Here is a 21525-nt window from a genome sequence, read left to right on the forward strand (position 1 = left end):
ATAAGTTTTTCAGATACAAATTTCGCTCTAGGACGCGTATATACGAAGATATGGGCAAAATAAGTTTTTCAGATAAAAATTTCTTTTTTTTAGGTTTTGGGAGGATTATTGAATTTTTTTGGGGGTGGTCATGAATTAAAGTCCTTTTCGCGCTAGGGCTCTTAGTTTAGGAGATATGGGCAAAATAAGTTTTTCATATCAAAATTTAATTTTTTTTAGGTTTTGGGTGGATTTGTCAATTTCTTGGGGGTGGTCACGAATTAAAGTCCATTTCGCCCTAGGACGCATATTTAAGGAGATATGGGCAAAATAACTTTTTCATATAAAAATTGCAATTTTTTTAGGTTTTGAGTGGATTATTAAATTTTTTAGGGTGTTACGAATTAAAGTCCTTTTCGCTCTAGGACGCGTATATACGAAGATATGGGCAAAATAAGTTTTTCAGATAAAAATTTCATTTTTTTTAGGTTTTGGGAGGATTATAGAATTTTTTTGGGGGTGGTCATGAATTAAAGTCCTTTTCGCGATAGGGCTCTTAGTTTAGGAGATATGGGCAAAATAAGTTTTTCATATCAAAATTTAAATTTTTTAAGGTTTTGGGTGGATTTGTCAATTTTTTGGGGGTGGTCACGAATTAAAGTCCTTTTCACCCTAGGACGTATATTTAAGGAGATATGGGAAAAATAACTTTTTCATATAAAAATTTCATTTTTTTTAGGTTTTGGGAGGATTATTGAATTTTTTTGGGGGTGGTCATGAATTAAAGTCCTTTTCGCGCTAGGGCGCTTAGTTTAGGAGATATGGGCAAAATAAGTTTTTCATATCAAAATTTAAATTTTTTTAGGTTTTGGGTGGATTTCAATTTTTTGGGGGTGGTCACGAATTAAAGTCCATTTCGCCCTAGGACGCATATTTAAGGAGATATGGGCAAAATAAGTTTTTCATATAAAAATTGTAATTTTTTTAGGTTTTGAGTGGATTATTAAATTTTTTGGGGTGTTACGAATTAAAGTCCTTTTCGCTCTAGGACGCGTATATACGAAGATATGGGCAAAATAAGTTTTTCAGATACAAATTTCGCTCTAGGACGCGTATATACGAAGATATGGGCAAAATAAGTTTTTCAGATAAAAATTTCTTTTTTTTAGGTTTTGGGAGGATTATTGAATTTTTTTGGGGGTGGTCATGAATTAAAGTCCTTTTCGCGCTAGGGCTCTTAGTTTAGGAGATATGGGCAAAATAAGTTTTTCATATCAAAATTTAATTTTTTTTAGGTTTTGGGTGGATTTGTCAATTTCTTGGGGGTGGTCACGAATTAAAGTCCATTTCGCCCTAGGACGCATATTTAAGGAGATATGGGCAAAATAACTTTTTCATATAAAAATTGCAATTTTTTTAGGTTTTGAGTGGATTATTAAATTTTTTAGGGTGTTACGAATTAAAGTCCTTTTCGCTCTAGGACGCGTATATACGAAGATATGGGCAAAATAAGTTTTTCAGATAAAAATTTCATTTTTTTTAGGTTTTGGGAGGATTATAGAATTTTTTTGGGGGTGGTCATGAATTAAAGTCCTTTTCGCGATAGGGCTCTTAGTTTAGGAGATATGGGCAAAATAAGTTTTTCATATCAAAATTTAAATTTTTTTAGGTTTTGGGTGGATTTGTCAATTTTTTGGGGGTGGTCACGAATTAAAGTCCTTTTCACCCTAGGACGTATATTTAAGGAGATATGGGAAAAATAACTTTTTCATATAAAAAGTTCATTTTTTTTAGGTTTTGGGAGGATTATTGAATTTTTTTGGGGGTGGTCATGAATTAAAGTCCTTTTCGCGCTAGGGCGCTTAGTTTAGGAGATATGGGCAAAATAAGTTTTTCATATCAAAATTTAATTTTTTTAGGTTTTGGGTGGATTTGTCAATTTTTTGGGGGTGGTCACGAATTAAAGTCCATTTCGCCCTAGGACGCATATTTAAGGAGATATGGGCAAAATAACTTTTTCATATAAAAATTGCAATTTTTTTAGGTTTTGAGTGGATTATTAAATTTTTTGGGGTGTTACGAATTAAAGTCCTTTTCGCTCTAGGACGCGTATATACGAAGATATGGGCACAATAAGATTTTCAGATAAAAATTTCAATTTTTTTAGGTTTTGGGAGGATTATTCAATTTTTTGGGGGTGGTAATGAATTAAAGTCCTTTTCGCGCTAGGGCGCTTAGTTTAGGAGATATGGGCAAAATAAGTTTTTCATATCAAAATTTAAATTTTTTTAGGTTTTGGGTGGATTTGTCAATTTTTTGGGGGTGGTCACGAATTAAAGTCCATTTCGCCCTAGGACGCATATTTAAGGAGATATGGGCAAAATAACTTTTTCATATAAAAATTTCAATTTTTTTAGGTTTTGAGTGGATTATTAAATTTTTTGGGGTGTTACGAATTAAAGTCCTTTTCGCTCTAGGACGAGTATATACGAAGATATGGGCTAAATAAGTTTTCTCAGATAAAAATTTCAATTTTTTTAGGTTTTGGGAGGATTATTGAATTTTTTTGGGTGTGGTCATGAATTAAAGTCCTTTTCGCGCTAGGGCGCTTAGTTTAGGAGATATGGGCAAAATAAGTTTGTCATATCATAATTTAAATTTTTTTAGGTTTTGGGTGGATTTGTCAATTTTTTGGGGGTGGTCACGAATTAAAGTCCATTTCGCCCTCGGACGCATATTTAAGGAGATATGGGCAAAATAACTTTTTCATATAAAAATTGTAATTTTTTTAGGTTTTGAGTGGATTATTAAATTTTTTGGGGTGTTACGAATTAAAGTCCTTTTCGCTCTAGGACGCGTATATACGAAGATATGGGCAAAATAAGTTTTTCAGATACAAATTTCGCTCTAGGACGCGTATATACGAAGATATGGGCAAAATAAGTTTTTCAGATAAAAATTTCTTTGTTTTAGGTTTTGGGAGGATTATTGAATTTTTTTGGGGGTGGTCATGAATTAAAGTCCTTTTCGCGCTAGGGCTCTTAGTTTAGGAGATATGGGCAAAATAAGTTTTTCATATCAAAATTTAATTTTTTTTAGGTTTTGGGTGGATTTGTCAATTTCTTGGGGGTGGTCACGAATTAAAGTCCATTTCGCCCTAGGACGCATATTTAAGGAGATATGGGCAAAATAACTTTTTCATATAAAAATTGCAATTTTTTTAGGTTTTGAGTGGATTATTAAATTTTTTAGGGTGTTACGAATTAAAGTCCTTTTCGCTCTAGGACGCGTATATACGAAGATATGGGCAAAATAAGTTTTTCAGATAAAAATTTCATTTTTTTTAGGTTTTGGGAGGATTATAGACTTTTTTTGGGGGTGGTCATGAATTAAAGTCCTTTTCGCGATAGGGCTCTTAGTTTAGGAGATATGGGCAAAATAAGTTTTTCATATCAAAATTTAAATTTTTTTAGGTTTTGGGTGGATTTGTCAATTTTTTGGGGGTGGTCACGAATTAAAGTCCTTTTCACCCTAGGACGTATATTTAAGGAGATATGGGAAAAATAACTTTTTCATATAAAAATTTCATTTTTTTTAGGTTTTGGGAGGATTATTGAATTTTTTTGGGGGTGGTCATGAATTAAAGTCCTTTTCGCGCTAGGGCGCTTAGTTTAGGAGATATGGGCAAAATAAGTTTTTCATATCAAAATTTAATTTTTTTAGGTTTTGGGTGGATTTGTCAATTTTTTGGGGGTGGTCACGAATTAAAGTCCATTTCGCCCTAGGACGCATATTTAAGGAGATATGGGCAAAATAACTTTTTCATATAAAAATTGTAATTTTTTTAGGTTTTGTGTGGATTATTAAATTTTTTGGGGTGTTACGAATTAAAGTCCTTTTCGCTCTAGGACGCGTATATACGAAGATATGGGCACAATAAGATTTTCAGATAAAAATTTCAATTTTTTTAGGTTTTGAGAGGATTATTGAATTTTTTTGGGTGTGGTCATGAATTAAAGTCCTTTTCGCGCTAGGGCGCTTAGTTTAGGAGATATGGGCAAAATAAGTTTTTCATATCATAATTTAAATTTTTTTAGGTTTTGGGTGGATTTGTCAATTTTTTGGGGGTGGTCACGAATTAAAGTCCATTTCGCCCTAGGACGCATATTTAAGGAGATATGGGCAAAATAACTTTTTCATATAAAAGTTGCAATTTTTTTAGGTTTTGAGTGGATTATTAAATTTTTTGGGGTGTTACGAATTAAAGTCCTTTTCGCTCTAGGACGCGTATATACGAAGATATGGGCAAAATAAGTTTTTTCAGATAAAAATTTCAATTTTTTTAGGTTTTGGGAGGATTATTCAATTTTTTTGGGGGTGGTCATGAATTAAAGTCCTTTTCGCTCTAGGGCGCTTAGTTTAGGAGATATGGGCAAAAAAAGTTTTTCATATCAAAATTGAAATTTTTTTAGGTTTTGGGTGGATTTGTCAATTTTTTGGGGGTGGTCACGAATTAAAGTCCTTTTCGCCCTAGGACGTATATTTAAGGAGATATGGGCAAAATAACTTTTTCATATAAAAATTGCAATTTTTTTAGGTTTTGAGCGGATTATTAATTTCTTTTGGGGTGTTACGAATTAAAGTCCTTTTCGCTCTAGGACGCGTATATACGAAGATATGGGCAAAATAAGTTTTTCAGATAAAAATTTCAATTTGTTTAGGTTTTGGGAGGATTATTAAATTTTTTTGGGGGTGGTCATGAATTAAAGTCCTTTTCGCGATAGGGCTCTTAGTTTAGGAGATATGGGCAAAATAAGTTTTTCATATCAAAATTTAAATTTTTTTAGGTTTTGGGTGGATTTGTCAATTTTTTGGGGGTGGTCACGAATTAAAGTCCATTTCGCCCTAGGACGCATATTTAAGGAGATATGGGAAAAATAACTTTTTCATATAAAAATTTCAATTTTTTTAGGTTTTGGGAGGATTATTCAATTTTTTTGGGGGTGGTCATGAATTAAAGTCCTTTTCGCGCTGGGGCGCTTAGTTTAGGAGATATGGGCAAAATAAGTTTTTCATATCAAAATTAAAATTTTTTTAGGTTTTGGGTGGATTTGTCAATTTTTTGGGGGTGGTCACGAATTAAAGTCCTTTTCGCCCTAGGACGTATATTTAAGGAGATATGGGCAAAATAACTTTTTCATATAAAAATTGCAATTTTTTTTGGTTTTGAGCGGATTATTAATTTTTTTGGGGTGTTACGAATTAAAGTCCTTTTCGCTCTAGGACGCGTATATACGAAGATATGGGCAAAATAAGTTTTTCAGATACAAATTTCAATTTTTTTAGGTTTTGGGAGGATTATTGAATTTTTTTGGGGGTGGTCATGAATTAAAGTCCTTTTCGCGCTAGGGCGCTTAGTTAAGGAGATATAGGCAAAATAAGTTTTTCATACCAAAATTTAAATTTTTTTAGGTTTTGGGTGGATTTGTCAATTTTTTGGGGGTGGTCACGAATTAAAGTCCTTTTCACCCTAGGACGTATATTTAAGGAGATATGGGAAAAATAACTTTTTCATATAAAAATTTCAATTTTTTTTTTGTTTTGGGAGGATTATTCAGGGCGCTTAGTTTAGGAGATATGGGCAAAATAAGTTTTTCATATCAAAATTTAATTTTTTTAGGTTTTGGGTGGATTTGTCAATTTTTTGGGGGTGGTCACGAATTAAAGTCCATTTCGCCCTAGGACGCATATTTAAGGAGATATGGGCAAAATAACTTTTTCATATAAAAATTGTAATTTTTTTAGGTTTTGAGTGGATTATTAAATTTTTTGGGGTGTTACGAATTAAAGTCCTTTTCGCTCTAGGACGCGTATATTCGAAGATATGGGCACAATAAGATTTTCAGATAAAAATTTCAATTTTTTTAGGTTTTGAGAGGATTATTGAATTTTTTTGGGTGTGGTCATGAATTAAAGTCCTTTTCGCGCTAGGGCGCTTAGTTTAGGAGATATGGGCAAAATAAGTTTTTCATATCATAATTTAAATTTTTTTAGGTTTTGGGTGGATTTGTCAATTTTTTGGGGGTGGTCACGAATTAAAGTCCATTTCGCCCTAGGACGCATATTTAAGGAGATATGGGCAAAATAACTTTTTCATATAAAAGTTGCAATTTTTTTAGGTTTTGAGTGGATTATTAAATTTTTTGGGGTGTTACGAATTAAAGTCCTTTTCGCTCTAGGACGCGTATATACGAAGATATGGGCAAAATAAGTTTTTTCAGATAAAAATTTCAATTTTTTTAGGTTTTGGGAGGATTATTCAATTTTTTTGGGGGTGGTCATGAATTAAAGTCCTTTTCGCTCTAGGGCGCTTAGTTTAGGAGATATGGGCAAAAAAAGTTTTTCATATCAAAATTGAAATTTTTTTAGGTTTTGGGTGGATTTGTCAATTTTTTGGGGGTGGTCACGAATTAAAGTCCTTTTCGCCCTAGGACGTATATTTAAGGAGATATGGGCAAAATAACTTTTTCATATAAAAATTGCAATTTTTTTAGGTTTTGAGCGGATTATTAATTTCTTTTGGGGTGTTACGAATTAAAGTCCTTTTCGCTCTAGGACGCGTATATACGAAGATATGGGCAAAATAAGTTTTTCAGATAAAAATTTCAATTTGTTTAGGTTTTGGGAGGATTATTAAATTTTTTTGGGGGTGGTCATGAATTAAAGTCCTTTTCGCGCTAGGGCGCTTAGTTTAGGAGATATGGGCAAAATAAGTTTTTCATATCAAAATTTAAATTTTTTTAGGTTTTGGGTGGATTTGTCAATTTTTTGGGGGTGGTCACGAATTAAAGTCCATTTCGCCCTAGGACGCATATTTAAGGAGATATGGGCAAAATAACTTTTTCATATAAAAATTGCAATTTTTTAGGTTTTGGGAGGATTATTCAATTTTTTTGGGGGTGGTCATGAATTAAAGTCCTTTTCGCGCTGGGGCGCTTAGTTTAGGAGATATGGGCAAAATAAGTTTTTCATATCAAAATTAAAATTTTTTTAGGTTTTGGGTGGATTTGTCAATTTTTTGGGGGTGGTCACGAATTAAAGTCCTTTTCGCCCTAGGACGTATATTTAAGGAGATATGGGCAAAATAACTTTTTCATATAAAAATTGCAATTTTTTTAGGTTTTGAGCGGATTATTAATTTTTTTGGGGTGTTACGAATTAAAGTCCTTTTCGCTCTAGGACGCGTATATACGAAGATATGGTGTTTAAATTTACATTTTTTTTGTTCATATCAATTTGAATTATACCGAAATCGTATTTGAATTTGTAATTGAATTGAATTCTAGTCTTTAAGTTTTTTGTTATCGAACATCCATCTATGACTAATCGTGCCTAAATAGTGCTTATTCTGAAAAATCGATACACGTCAAGATTTGGCGGAAAACAAAAAGAGAGAGAGCTTTAATACGATGGATTGATGTTCGACGTAAGCATAAAAAGAAATAAATGGACACTTACTTTAGACAACTGCAACGGTGAGCATCAAGTTATTTCTTAACTCCTCTGCCTTTCCTACGCTAATTGGATTCCCATCTATTTTTATCGAGTCTTTGCTATTTCTAACTGTTCATAAAGAAAAGTTTGAATAGCAAAAGACATTGCGAATTTCTTCGTAGGTTGAATTTGGAGCAATTGAAAAATATAAACTTTTCTGTAATATTGGATTATCCAAAGTCTCGCTGTTTTCAAAGAAATATCGAATAAGGCGAATTTATCCAATCTTCTCTTTGCCCCTCTTACATATTGGATAAGGCCGAGATTTTATGCATGGTCCTTCTGAACCTCACGTGAACTGGCTTTTGGAATTAAGACACTCTACGCAATCCAGACTTATTGTAAAATGAGGTATGTGACAAGCCAGGTGAAACGCAGCAAGCAAGATACAAGGTAACCAAAAATTTTATCACTCCAAAAAAAAAAAAAAATCGTGAGTAGAAATGAACAAACATTTTTTCTTGAAAAGTGAAAATGAAAATTTTATGAACTCGAAAGTGTGATTTTTACAAAAATACCGTAATAACGGTTCCTATAGAACAAGTTAAAAATCTTGGTTTACCACATTGCATAATCGATGGTTGAGTTTTGTTTCTTTATTTCGGGGTATTTCTCAAATTACACGAACTGCGAATTAAAGAAAAGGAAACATTAAAGAAAACATGTGTCTGGACTAGTCTCAACACCGGCAATTGTATGAAGGTTGTTTAAACGTAGAGAAATGCATAGCAACATTTAGCAACATTAACATTTGATATATTTACCAAATGTTAGTCTACATAAAATTTTGCTGTGTAACATCACGCCTCTCATTTTTGAACTACACCACATGTTTCAAATGTTAATTACCGTCTCCCCATACGTCTCCGAGTGTATTCTCTTTTCTGCTTTATCACAACTCTGTTATCTCATATTTGAAGTACACCACATGTTTCTAATGTTAATTACCGTCTCCCCATACGACTCCGAGTGTATTCTCTTTTCTGCTTTATCACAACTCTGTTATCGATCTTCTGCGTACAGGCATACATACATATCTATATTGAATCACTAACATAAGTTTTCACTTGCACTCTTAATTGGTTACGGTCTCCACGTACCATACTGTAAATTGAAGCTCATCTCTGTTAATGCGCTTTACGGGGCTCTGCTCGATTTCAAAATATATTTACACATATATATAGATGACTTACCGTATTGTCATGGAAGCCATTGAAGATTTGTAAAACTTTATCCCAACTCTGTCGTACACATATTATTTAATTTAAATTGCATTCGAAATTAGAATAACACTATCATATCTGAGCACAGTGAGAAAATTGTTATTGACTAAGAACCAAGAAAATTTGCAATTAGTAACTTTGTATCCGTTTGTGGTTGCAGTTTTGACTTTTAACGTGGTAAAGACTGCATGAAATAAATTTCATTCATTTACTGTGCATACGCGTTTGCAAAATTTCACAATATTCTAAGTCTGTAATCAAAGATTCTTAAATGCCCATTTTTTTAATTTGCCTGCCATGAAATGACTGGGTTCTGAAAATAAATTTGTTGCTTTGATGACTCACTTTCAAATGTTAATATGTCACAGTAAAAAGAGTGAATTATAATTCGTCTCTACTCCGCCATATTTACATTACTGAGAAGCAAGCACATAGAGAGTAATTCCAACAACGCCAAACTGTTATACAAGTTCCCGCAACATTTTGCTTATTATACATTGTCTCCATATTCATAACAAAAAGACGAGCCTTTTATATATTGCATTTTGTCTCCATTTTCATAACAAGGGACAGACATAGTGTTCATGGAGGAATAACACAGACAGAAGAAAACTGATGAAAGCAATCTTACAGATACTTTGTTTAACACATGTGATCGGAGAAATCAGATACATGTGATCGTATTTCAAAATAATTTCCCACAACATATTGTTAAATAAATCAATAGGATTTAAATTTTTATAACTTCTAATAGAAGTTTCATTACATGAAGACTTCGTACTTGCGTTACGTAGAACTCTGATATTAATTGATTTATTTCTTAAGATTATGTGAATATAGATTCACTATATTTTCGACTTGTGTGTTTTAAGTATCAATATTTATTGGTTCTTTGAACAATTGTACTTACGTTACAAAATTTTGGAAAACCGATCTCGTAATAGCACCGCTGTTTGGACAGGCGATTTTCTCTTTGTACATTTTGTACTGACGTTACAATTTGTGCTGATATTATATTTGTATATTCATGTATATATATTTATTTAATTTCAATATTGTGCTCTGTAAATCGGAAATTAGAATTAAAACCGTATCACTAGTTGCATTTTCGCTACAAATCATTGGTAATACATTTATACATATACATTTTGAAATACTTGCCAAAAGTTCTCAAACGTTTCATTTACAAGATACAAGGTTTAATAAGCCTGGGCTTGAAAATTTTGGCTGTGTTATTTAGTTTTTCGGTTGCCATTGCGGGTGCACTATATTAATATTTTTTCTCAGTCGGCTTGCCTCAAATCTCCACAATGGAAAAAGCAACGGATCCAAAAAATGTGTTTATATTCTCCTCTGACTTTTTAATATTGTTTTGTACCCAATTCGCATCAATCAGGGAGGATGACCAAACTGAATCGATTTTAGAGGTAAAGATGATGGATTTAGAGGAAAGGTGGACCAAGCTTCAGGGGGCATATTCCACGATAACAATTATGTTTGGTAGTAAGGACGGGGATGCCGACAGAGAATTTTTGGACTCAGCCCGGAGTAAGTTTGAGAACTGTTCGGATAACTACTATATTTGTAAATCTAAAATCTTAGACCTGTTACGGATTAAAAAGGGAGGAGTTAGGCACACAGAATTCGCTGCCCCTGTAGTACCTCTTCAATCGTGTCCACAGGCCATGGCCACGGGTTTAAATATTAAACTACCACCGTGCGATACCGAGATTTTTGAGGGAGGATATGAGGAATGGCCATCGTTCCGCGATATGTTTATCGCCATATACATCAATCACCCAAAGCTAACACCTGCACAGAAATTGTTTCATTTGAGAAACAAGACAAGAGGTGAAGCCGGTGCCATTGTAAAACGATTCACGTTATGTGACGAAACATTTCCCCTTGCGTGGGAGGCCCTAAAACTAAGATATGAAAACACCCGAGTATTAGTCGATGGCCAATTAAGAATCCTATTTAATATCCCTATTGCCTCGGCGGAAAATAGTCGTTCTATTCAGAATTTACAATCGACAGTGAACGACTGTCTAGCTAGACTCCAAACCCTTGGAGTATCAACTGACGGTTGGGACCCTTTACTAGTGTATTTGGTGTCCACAAAACTGCCCGAGGCTACTTTAGCATTGTGGGAACAATCGCTAGATTCTCACAAAACTTTACCGAAGTGGTCCCAAATGAATACCTTTTTAATAAGTCGATATGAAATTGTTGAACGAATTTCTAGCATTAAGGAAACTCAAAACTTTTTCGGGGCTCAAATGGAGCCAATTCAATCCTATGTTTCGGAGGAAAAAGTGGAGAGTAAGTGTAGACTTTGCGATATGATCCATTCACTGCGAATTTGCCCAGCCTTCAGACAACTCTCTGTTGCAGAACGAATAGAATTTGTATTTAAAAACAAATTTTGCAACAATTGCTTATCGCCTTGGCACGTAAAAAAAGAATGCAAAAGTAAAAATAGGTGTACTGAATGCAAACAATATCACCACTCCCTGCTTCATTTGAAAAAGGCCAAACCTCCATCAAATAATACCACAATCACTCAGACAGCAATGGTGGCTCCCGACCTACCTAATGTGACCCCTCAAATCATGCAAGAGTCGATCCCATCGACTGAGAATTTTGCATCTCCATCGGTCTTACAACCTGACATAAACGTCCATGTATCCTCTGATTACACAAGCGTCCTTTTACGGACAGCTTTAGTTCCTGTGGAATATTTGGGTGAAATATTTACCATTAGGGCTTTAATTGACCCCGGTTCACAACGAACCTTTGTATCTGAACGGATTCGTAACAGGCTGCAAGTACCAACGAGGCGTTCACATTGTGTTGTATCTGGAATCGGTGGTAAAACTCAGAGTTCAGATAAGGAATGTGATCTTACCTTATGCTCAAAAGATATGAAGACCAAAATAGTGGTCTCTGCTATTATCTTACCTAAGGTGACAAATCACCTTCCATCATTTACTATCAAACCACCCAATCTTCATGCCTTTGCTGAAATTCAGTTGGCCGATCCATACTTTTTCAAGTCTGCACAAATAGACCTCATTATCGGGGCAGATAATACCCATCACATTGAGAGGGAAGGATTTCTCAAAGACATTTATGGCCATCTCTCGGCCCATAATACTATCTTCGGATGGGTTGTTAGTGGACCAGTTCCTACCGTTCATAGTTTTTCTGCCACAGTTAGTGCATCGGAAAATGTAGCCCTTAATGATCTTCTGCGTAATTTTTGGGAAGTAGAAGAAATTCCAAACGTTCCAAAGGTGTCTGAACAGGATATTTATTGTGAAGAATATTATAAACGCACTACTCTTAGGGAACCTGATGGTCGATACATGGTTCGCCTGCCGTTTAAAAAAGAATTCAATACCACACTTTCACTAGGTCCTTCGAGAATGATTGCACTACAACAATATATCCGAATAGAAAAATCACTTTCAAAACAGACCGATCTTTCTAATGAATATCGAAAAGTGCTGTCTGAGTATATCACTTTAAACCACATGCAGGAAACACATTCAGCCGAAGAGCGACAAAACGGGAAATATTGTTCGTTCTATTTGCCACACCATGCTGTGGTACGTCCCGATAGCAAGACTACCAAAGTTCGAGTAGTTTTCAATGGCTCTGTCAGAACTAACACCGGTCTTTCACTTAATGATGTGCTTTATTCAGGACCAACTTTGCAAGCCGATTTGATGTCAATACTTTTACACTGGAGAATTTATCGATACGTTTTCAGCGGAGATGTGCAAAAAATGTACCGCCAAATTTTAATTCACCCGGAAGATAGATGTTTTCAGAGGATTCTATTCAGATCTCACACTGAAACAGATATTAAAAATTTCGAATTAAAAACTGTTACCTTTGGCCTCAATTGTGCACCGTTTCTAGCCATTAGAACTTTGCTACAATTGGCACAAGACTCGGAGAAACAGTTTCCTTCAGCTGCATCCATTATTCGCAATGAGACATATGTAGACGATATACTGGCGGGAGGCCATTCTCTTGACGAGACAAAATTAGCTCAATATCAATTAATTTCGGTTTTGAATTCAGGGGGATTTCCACTCAAAAAAATCACAGCCAATGATCCCTATCTATTACAAGATCTTCCCCCCGAAGATCTATACGACTCTGATTTCCTTAAATTTGATGAGGCTAGTTCTACGAAAACCCTTGGCATTCAGTGGAATGCTCTTACTGATTGCTTCTCGTACGCCTTCAATAATGAAATAGCTTCCGCCGCGGTTACGAAACGTCAAATCCTATCAGCTGTTGCCAAATTATATGACCCAGCTGGATGGTTGTCCCCAATCATAATTCGGGCTAAAATTCTAATGCAAAGCCTTTGGTTAGAGGGACTTGAATGGGATCAACCAGTTGGATCGTCTTCTCAAATTCGTTGGAAATCGATAGCTTCACAACTACCACTCATACATCAAATAAAAATTCCAAGATGGATACATTACAGCCCCTCTAATTGTATTGAAATTCACGGTTTTAGTGACGCGTCTTTACATGCATACTGTGCTGCTGTTTATATTAGGGTTAGCAGTTCCGATGGAATTTTTTCGAATTTATTGGTTTCGAAAACGAAAGTAGCACCCCTCGAAACAATTAGTTTACCTCGCCTTGAACTCTGTGGGGCCTTGTTGCTATCGAAATTAATAAAACAAATTCTGTCTTTTATGCCCTTCAACAATTCCGATATCTTCTTGTGGTGTGATTCTCTAATTGTGCTTGGTTGGCTTAGTAAACCACCATACATGTGGAAAACCTACATAGCCAACAGAGTTTCCCAAATTCGATACAATGTTCCAAATGCTTATTGGAGACACGTTCCTACAGGCGAAAACCCCGGAGATTTGGGAACAAGAGGTTGTCGCGTGAATGAATTAATCGATAATACTCTATGGTGGCATGGTCCAACTTGGTTGCGGCAGGAATCGTCCTGCTGGCCTCCACATATAATTCCATATCCTCCAGAATCCGAGAGAAGAAAGGTGGAGAGTTTTCCCGCTGTTTTAACTGAACCATACCCTTTCGAAAAATTTTCTACGTATTCGAAAGCTTTACGAGTTTTTTGTTATGTCTTTCGCTTCTACCATAACTGCTCCAAAGAGCAAAGACTCAATCGATCACACACGTCTATTTCCCATGACGAGATTAATTTTGTAAGAAGAAGATTTATACTTCTTTCTCAACAAAGATTTTATTCTGATGAATATCGGTACTTATCAAATTCGAAACTTTTACCTAAGAAAAGTCCCCTCGCTTCTCTTAACCCATTTATAGATGAACATGGTCTTTTGAGAGTCCATGGACGTCTTGCTAATTCCGACCTTCCATACAATGAAAAATTCCCAATTATTCTGCCCTATCAGGCTCATTTTACAAAGCTTTATCTAGAGTTTATTCACAACCTTCTTTTACATGGAGAATGTTCGCTTATGTGCCGCATTATAAATACTGAATTTCATATCAGTCGGCTAAAATACACCGTGAAAAGAATTATTCACTTTTGTAAAACGTGTACCATTCACAAAAAAAGACCATGCAATCAAATCATGGCACCATTACCTGTTGACCGTACCACACTCACGTTACCATTTGAAGTAACCGGTGTTGATTTCGCTGGTCCCTTTGAGCTTAAAAGTTCCAGTCTTCGTAATGCTCCAATCATAAAGGGATATGTCAGTGTTTTTATATGTTTTGCCACAAAGGCTATACATTTGGAGCCTTGCTCAGAGCTTACTTCCACAGCATTTCTTGCTGCATTTTCTCGGTTTGTCGGAAGACGTGGTTTACCCAAAAAAGTCGTATCTGATAATGGGAAGAATTTCTTAGGAGCAAGCAAAAGCCTAATCAAGGATTTCAAACAGTTTGTCAACAAAACCTCCTTCGATATCTCACAAAGATATGTAGTACATGGTCTAGATTGGTCATTCATACCTCCTCATGCCCCCCATATGGGAGGTTTGTGGGAGGCAGCTGTAAAAAGTTTTAAGTTTCATTTCCGTCGTATCATGGGCTCCCATCGCTGTACATTCGAAGAATTTTCCACCGTTCTAGCTCGTATTGAGGGTGTCCTTAACTCTAGACCCATTTCTGCTCTATCTGAGGACCCCCATGATATTACTGCTTTAACCCCTGGACATTTCCTCCGAGGGGGTCCAGTTATGGCCCTACCTGAACTTCACAACAGTAATTTATCGGTAATAAATCGGTGGGAAAAGCTTAAGGCTCTTCACCACCAATTTGCTGCCCGATGGAAGGAGGACTATTTACGAAATCTGCAAAAGAGATATAAATGGAAATCTCCCACCCCAAATATTCAGAAAGATAATCTAGTGGTAGTCATTGATGACCTTCTTCCACCTAGTGAGTGGAAGCTAGGAAGAATTGATAAGGTGTACACAGGAAGTGATACCAAGGTTCGCATTGCCGATATACGTACTTCAACCGGTATTATCACACGACCGATTGTTAAGCTTTGCTTATTACCCTACGATAATGCTTAATATCCAATTGAGTTATTCATTTTCATTTTTTCTTTTTTATTCGCATTAAATTAAAGTATTCAACATCCTTCTTGTTTATTTTCAAAAGAGCTCGACGAGATCCAAGAATCCATCAGTGCAAAGTTTGTTTGAAATACCATTCTCTCCGATTCTGCAAAAGGTTCTTGCACATGAACGCCTCTGACCGGAAGCATGCTGTCTATAAATATCACTATTGCGTTAACTGTCTGGCAAGGAGCCATGGCTTAAGAAATTGCACCTCCCAAGTAACATGTCAAAATTGTGGACATTATCATCATACACTTCTTCACCATGCACTACACCCTCGTATAGAGCCAACATCTAGTAGACGACGTCCTAAGGCACCCAAACGTTCACAAAATGGTAACGGAACCTCAAAACTTCAACGACGCCAACCAAATGTGTTACATCGGCGAGTAACATCAAATTCGAATGAACATCAACTGATACCATCGGATAGACAACAAATTATCTCCGCAGCTATCAAATCTTTAGCAAATCTCCTTATATAATTCTTTAATATTTGCATACATGCAAAGGGCCCCCAGTATGTTTAAATTTACATTTTTTTTGTTCATATCAATTTGAATTATACCGAAATCGTATTTGAATTTGTAATTGAATTGAATTCTAGTCTTTAAGTTTTTTGTTATCGAACATCCATCTATGACTAATCGTGCCTAAATAGTGCTTATTCTGAAAAATCGATACACGTCAAGATTTGGCGGAAAACAAAAAGAGAGAGAGCTTTAATACGATGGATTGATGTTCGACGTAAGCATAAAAAGAAATAAATGGACACTTACTTTAGACAACTGCAACGGTGAGCATCAAGTTATTTCTTAACTCCTCTGCCTTTCCTACGCTAATTGGATTCCCATCTATTTTTATCGAGTCTTTGCTATTTCTAACTGTTCATAAAGAAAAGTTTGAATAGCAAAAGACATTGCGAATTTCTTCGTAGGTTGAATTTGGAGCAATTGAAAAATATAAACTTTTCTGTAATATTGGATTATCCAAAGTCTCGCTGTTTTCAAAGAAATATCGAATAAGGCGAATTTATCCAATCTTCTCTTTGCCCCTCTTACATATTGGATAAGGCCGAATTTTTATGCATATGGGCAAAATAAGTTTTTCAGATACAAATTTCAATTTTTTTAGGTTTTGGGAGGATTATTGAATTTTTTTGGGGGTGGTCATGAATTAAAGTCCTTTTCGCGCTAGGGCGCTTAGTTAAGGAGATATAGGCAAAATAAGTTTTTCATACCAAAATTTAAATTTTTTTAGGTTTTGGGTGGATTTGTCAATTTTTTGGGGGTGGTCACGAATTAAAGTCCTTTTCACCCTAGGACGTATATTTAAGGAGATATGGGAAAAATAACTTTTTCATATAAAAATTTCAATTTTTTTTTTGTTTTGGGAGGATTATTCAATTTTTTTGGGGGTGGTCATGAATTAAAGTCCTTTTCGCGCTGGGGCGCTTAGTTTAGGAGATATGGGCAAAATAAGTTTTTCATATCAAAATTAAAATTTTTTTAGGTTTTGGGTGGATTTTGTCAATTTTTTGGGGGTGGTCACGAATTAAAGTCCTTTTCGCCCTAGGACGTATATTTAAGGAGATATGGGCAAAATAACTTTTTCATATAAAAATTGAAATTTTTTAGGTTTTGAGCGGATTATTAATTTTTTTGGGGTGTTACGAATTAAAGTCCTTTTCGCTCTAGGACGCGTATATACGAAGATATGGGTAAAATAAGTTTTTCAGATAAAAATTTCAATTTTTTTTAGGTTTTGGGAGGATTATTCAATTTTTTTGGGGGTGGTCATGAATTAAAGTCCTTTTCGCGCTAGGGCGCTTATTTTAGGAGATATGGGCAAAATAAGTTTTTCATATCAAAATTTAAATTTTTTTAGGTTTTGGGTGGATTTGTCAATTTTTTGGGGGTGGTCACGAATTAAAGTCCTTTTCGCCCTAGGACGTATATTTAAGGAGATATGGGCAAAATAACTTTTTCATATAAAAATTGCAATTTTTTTAGGTTTTGAGCGGATTATTAAAATTTTTGGGGTGTTACGAATTAAAGTCCTTTTCGCTCTAGGACGCGTATGTGAAGATATGGGCAAAATAAGTTTTTCAGATAAAAATTTCATTTTTTTTAGGTTTTGGGAGGATTATTGAATTTTTTTGGGGGTGGTCATGAATTAAAGTCCTTTTTCGCGCTAGGGCGCTTAGTTTAGGAGATATGGGCAAAATAAGTTTTTCATATCAAAATTTAACTTTTTTAGGTTTTGGGTGGATTTGTCAATTTTTTGGGGGTGGTCACGAATTAAAGTCCATTTCGCCCTAGGACGCATATTTAAGGAGATATAGGCAAAATAAGTTTTTCATATAAAAATTGTAATTTTTTTAGGTTTTGAGTGGATTATTAAATTTTTTGGGTTGTTACGAATTAAAGTCCTTTTCGCTCTAGGACGCGTATATACGAAGATATGGGCAAAATAAGTTTTTCAGATACAAATTTCGCTCTAGGACGCGTATATATGAAGATATGGGCAAAATAAGTTTTTCAGATAAAAATTTCTTTTTTTTAGGTTTTGGGAGGATTATTGAATTTTTTTGGGGGTGGTCATGAATTAAAGTCCTTTTCGCGCTAGGGCTCTTAGTTTAGGAGATATGGGCAAAATAAGTTTTTCATATCAAAATTTAATTTTTTTTAGGTTTTGGGTGGATTTGTCAATTTTTTGGGGGTGGTCACGAATTAAAGTCCATTTCGCCCTAGGACGCATATTTAAGGAGATATGGGCAAAATAACTTTTTCATATAAAAATTGCAATTTTTTTAGGTTTTGAGTGGATTATTAAATTTTTTAGGGTGTTACGAATTAAAGTCCTTTTCGCTCTAGGACGCGTATATACGAAGATATGGGCAAAATAAGTTTTTCAGATAAAAATTTCATTTTTTTTTAGGTTTTGGGAGGATTATAGAATTTTTTTGGGGGTGGTCATGAATTAAAGTCCTTTTCGCTTAGGGCGCTTAGTTTAGGAGATATGGGCAAAATAAGTTTTTCATATCAAAATTTAAATTTTTTTAGGATTTGGGTGGATTTGTCAATTTTTTGGGTGTGGTCACGATTAAAGTCCATTTCGCCCTAGGACGCATATTTAAGGAGATATGGGCAAAATAACTTTTTCATATAAAAATTGTAATTTTTTTAGGTTTTGAGTGGATTATTAAATTGTTTGGGGTGTTACGAATTAAAGTCCTTTTCGCTCTAGGACGCGTATATACGAAGATATGGGCAAAATAAGTTTTTCAGATACAAATTTCAATTTTTTTAGGTTTTGGGAGGATTATTGAATTTTTTGGGGGTGGTCATGAATTAAAGTCCTTTTCGCGCTAGGGCGCTTAGTTAAGGAGATATAGGCAAAATAAGTTTTTCATACCAAAATTTAAATTTTTTTAGGTTTTGGGTGGATTTGTCAATTTTTTGGGGGTGGTCACGAATTAAAGTCCTTTTCACCCTAGGACGTATATTTAAGGAGATATGGGAAAAATAACTTTTTCATATAAAAATTTCAATTTTTTTAGGTTTTGGGAGGATTATTCAATTTTTTTGGGGGTGGTCATGAATTAAAGTCCTTTTCGCGCTGGGGCGCTTAGTTTAGGAGATATGGGCAAAATAAGTTTTTCATATCAAAATTAAAATTTTTTTAGGTTTTGGGTGGATTTGTCAATTTTTTGGGGGTGGTCACGAATTAAAGTCCTTTTCGCCCTAGGACGTATATTTAAGGAGATATGGGCAAAATAACTTTTTCATATAAAAATTGCAATTTTTTTAGGTTTTGAGCGGATTATTAATTTTTTTGGGGCGTTACGAATTAAAGTCCTTTTCGCTCTAGGACGCGTATATACGAAGATATGGGCAAAATAAGTTTTTCAGATAAAAATTTCAATTTTTTTTTTAGGTTTTGGGAGGATTATTCAATTTTTTTGGGGGTGGTCATGAATTAAAGTCCTTTTCGCGCTAGGGCGCTTATTTTAGGAGATATGGGCAAAATAAGTTTTTCATATCAAAATTTAAATTTTTTTAGGTTTTGGGTGGATTTGTCAATTTTTTGGGGGTGGTCACGAATTAAAGTCCTTTTCGCCCTAGGACGTATATTTAAGGAGATATGGGCAAAATAACTTTTTCATATAAAAATTGCAATTTTTTTAGGTTTTGAGCGGATTATTAAAATTTTTGGGGTGTTACGAATTAAAGTCCTTTTCGCTCTAGGACGCGTATATACGAAGATATGGGCAAAATAAGTTTTTTCAGATAAAAATTTCAATTTTTTTAGGTTTTGGGAGGATTATTCAATTTTTTTGGGGGTGGTCATGAATTAAAGTCCTTTTCGCTCTAGGACGCATATTTAAGGAGATATGGGCAAAATAACTTTTTCATATAAAAGTTGCAATTTTTTTAGGTTTTGAGTGGATTATTAAATTTTTTGGGGTGTTACGAATTAAAGTCCTTTTCGCGCTAGGGCGCTTAGTTTAGGAGATATGGGCAAAATAAGTTTTTCATATCAAAATTTAATTTTTTTAGGTTTTGGGTGGATTTGTCAATTTTTTGGGGGTGGTCACGAATTAAAGTCCATTTCGCCCTAGGACGCATATTTAAGGAGATATGGGCAAAATAACTTTTTCATATAAAAGTTGCAATTTTTTTAGGTTTTGAGTGGATTATTAAATTTTTTGGGGTGTTACGAATTAAAGTCCTTTTCGCTCTAGGACGCGTATATACGAAGATATGGGCAAAATAAGTTTTTTCAGATAAAAATTTCAATTTTTTTAGGTTTTGGGAGGATTATTCAATTTTTTTGGGGGTGGTCATGAATTAAAGTCCTTTTCGCTCTAGGGCGCTTAGTTTAGGAGATATGGGCAAAAAAAGTTTTTCATATCAAAATTGAAATTTTTTTAGGTTTTGGGTGGATTTGTCAATTTTTTGGGGGTGGTCACGAATTAAAGTCCTTTTCGCCCTAGGACGTATATTTAAGGAGATATGGGCAAAATAACTTTTTCATATAAAAATTGCAATTTTTTTAGGTTTTGAGCGGATTATTAAATTCTTTTGGGGTGTTACGAATTAAAGTCCTTTTCGCTCTAGGACGCGTATATACGAAGATATGGGCAAAATAAGTTTTTCAGATAAAAATTTCAATTTGTTTAGGTTTTGGGAGGATTATTAAATTTTTTTGGGGGTGGTCATGAATTAAAGTCCTTTTCGCGCTAGGGCGCTTAGTTTAGGAGATATGGGCAAAATAAGTTTTTCATATCAAAATTTAAATTTTTTTAGGTTTTGGGTGGATTTGTCAATTTTTTGGGGGTGGTCACGAATTAAAGTCCATTTCGCCCTAGGACGCATATTTAAGGAGATATGGGAAAAATAACTTTTTCATATAAAAATTTCAATTTTTTTAGGTTTTGGGAGGATTATTCAATTTTTTTGGGGGTGGTCATGAATTAAAGTCCTTTTCGCGCTGGGGCGCTTAGTTTAGGAGATATGGGCAAAATAAGTTTTTCATATCAAAATTAAAATTTTTTTAGGTTTTGGGTGGATTTGTCAATTTTTTGGGGGTGGTCACGAATTAAAGTCCTTTTCGCCCTAGGACGTATATTTAAGGAGATATGGGCAAAATAACTTTTTCATATAAAAATTGCAATTTTTTTAGGTTTTGAGCGGATTATTAATTTTTTTGGGGCGTTACGAATTAAAGTCCTTTTCGCTCTAGGACGCGTATATACGAAGATATGGGCAAAATAAGTTTTTCAGATAAAAATTTCAATTTTTTTTTTAGGTTTTGGGAGGATTATTCAATTTTTTTGGGGGTGGTCATGAATTAAAGTCCTTTTCGCGCTAGGGCGCTTATTTTAGGAGATATGGGCAAAATAAGTTTTTCATATCAAAATTTAAATTTTTTTAGGTTTTGGGTGGATTTGTCAATTTTTTGGGGGTGGTCACGAATTAAAGTCCTTTTCGCCCTAGGACGTATATTTAAGGAGATATGGGCAAAATAACTTTTTCATATAAAAATTGCAATTTTTTTAGGTTTTGAGTGGATTATTAAATTGTTTGGGGTGTTACGAATTAAAGTCCTTTTCGCTCTAGGACGCGTATATACGAAGATATGGGCAAAATAAGTTTTTC

General features: G+C 34.6%; 1 protein-coding gene across 1 annotated transcript; it reads left to right on the plus strand.

The window, feature by feature from the left end:
• The first annotated feature begins 7843 nt into the window (after positions 1-7843).
• Positions 7844-16155, plus strand: LOC142234344 (uncharacterized). Its single transcript, XM_075305455.1, has 2 exons — positions 7844-7926; positions 15402-16155. The coding sequence occupies exons 1-2, from the start codon at positions 7880-7882 to the stop codon at positions 15844-15846; spliced, it is 492 nt and encodes a 163-aa protein (XP_075161570.1). The 5' UTR covers positions 7844-7879; the 3' UTR covers positions 15847-16155.
• The last annotated feature ends 5370 nt before the right edge of the window (positions 16156-21525 follow it).

This window comes from Haematobia irritans, chromosome 4, assembly GCF_050003625.1.
Source record: "Haematobia irritans isolate KBUSLIRL chromosome 4, ASM5000362v1, whole genome shotgun sequence".
Classification (NCBI taxonomy): Eukaryota; Metazoa; Arthropoda; class Insecta; order Diptera; family Muscidae; genus Haematobia; species Haematobia irritans.

Bases quoted from the DNA above. Each gene is read 5' to 3' on its own strand.
- LOC142234344 (XM_075305455.1), top strand. From the start codon at position 7,880: ATGAGGTATGTGACAAGCCAGGTGAAACGCAGCAAGCAAGATACAAG. The intron at 7,927-15,401 runs GTAACCAAAAAT...TATTTTCAAAAG, and splicing joins CGCAGCAAGCAAGATACAAG to AGCTCGACGAGATCCAAGAA.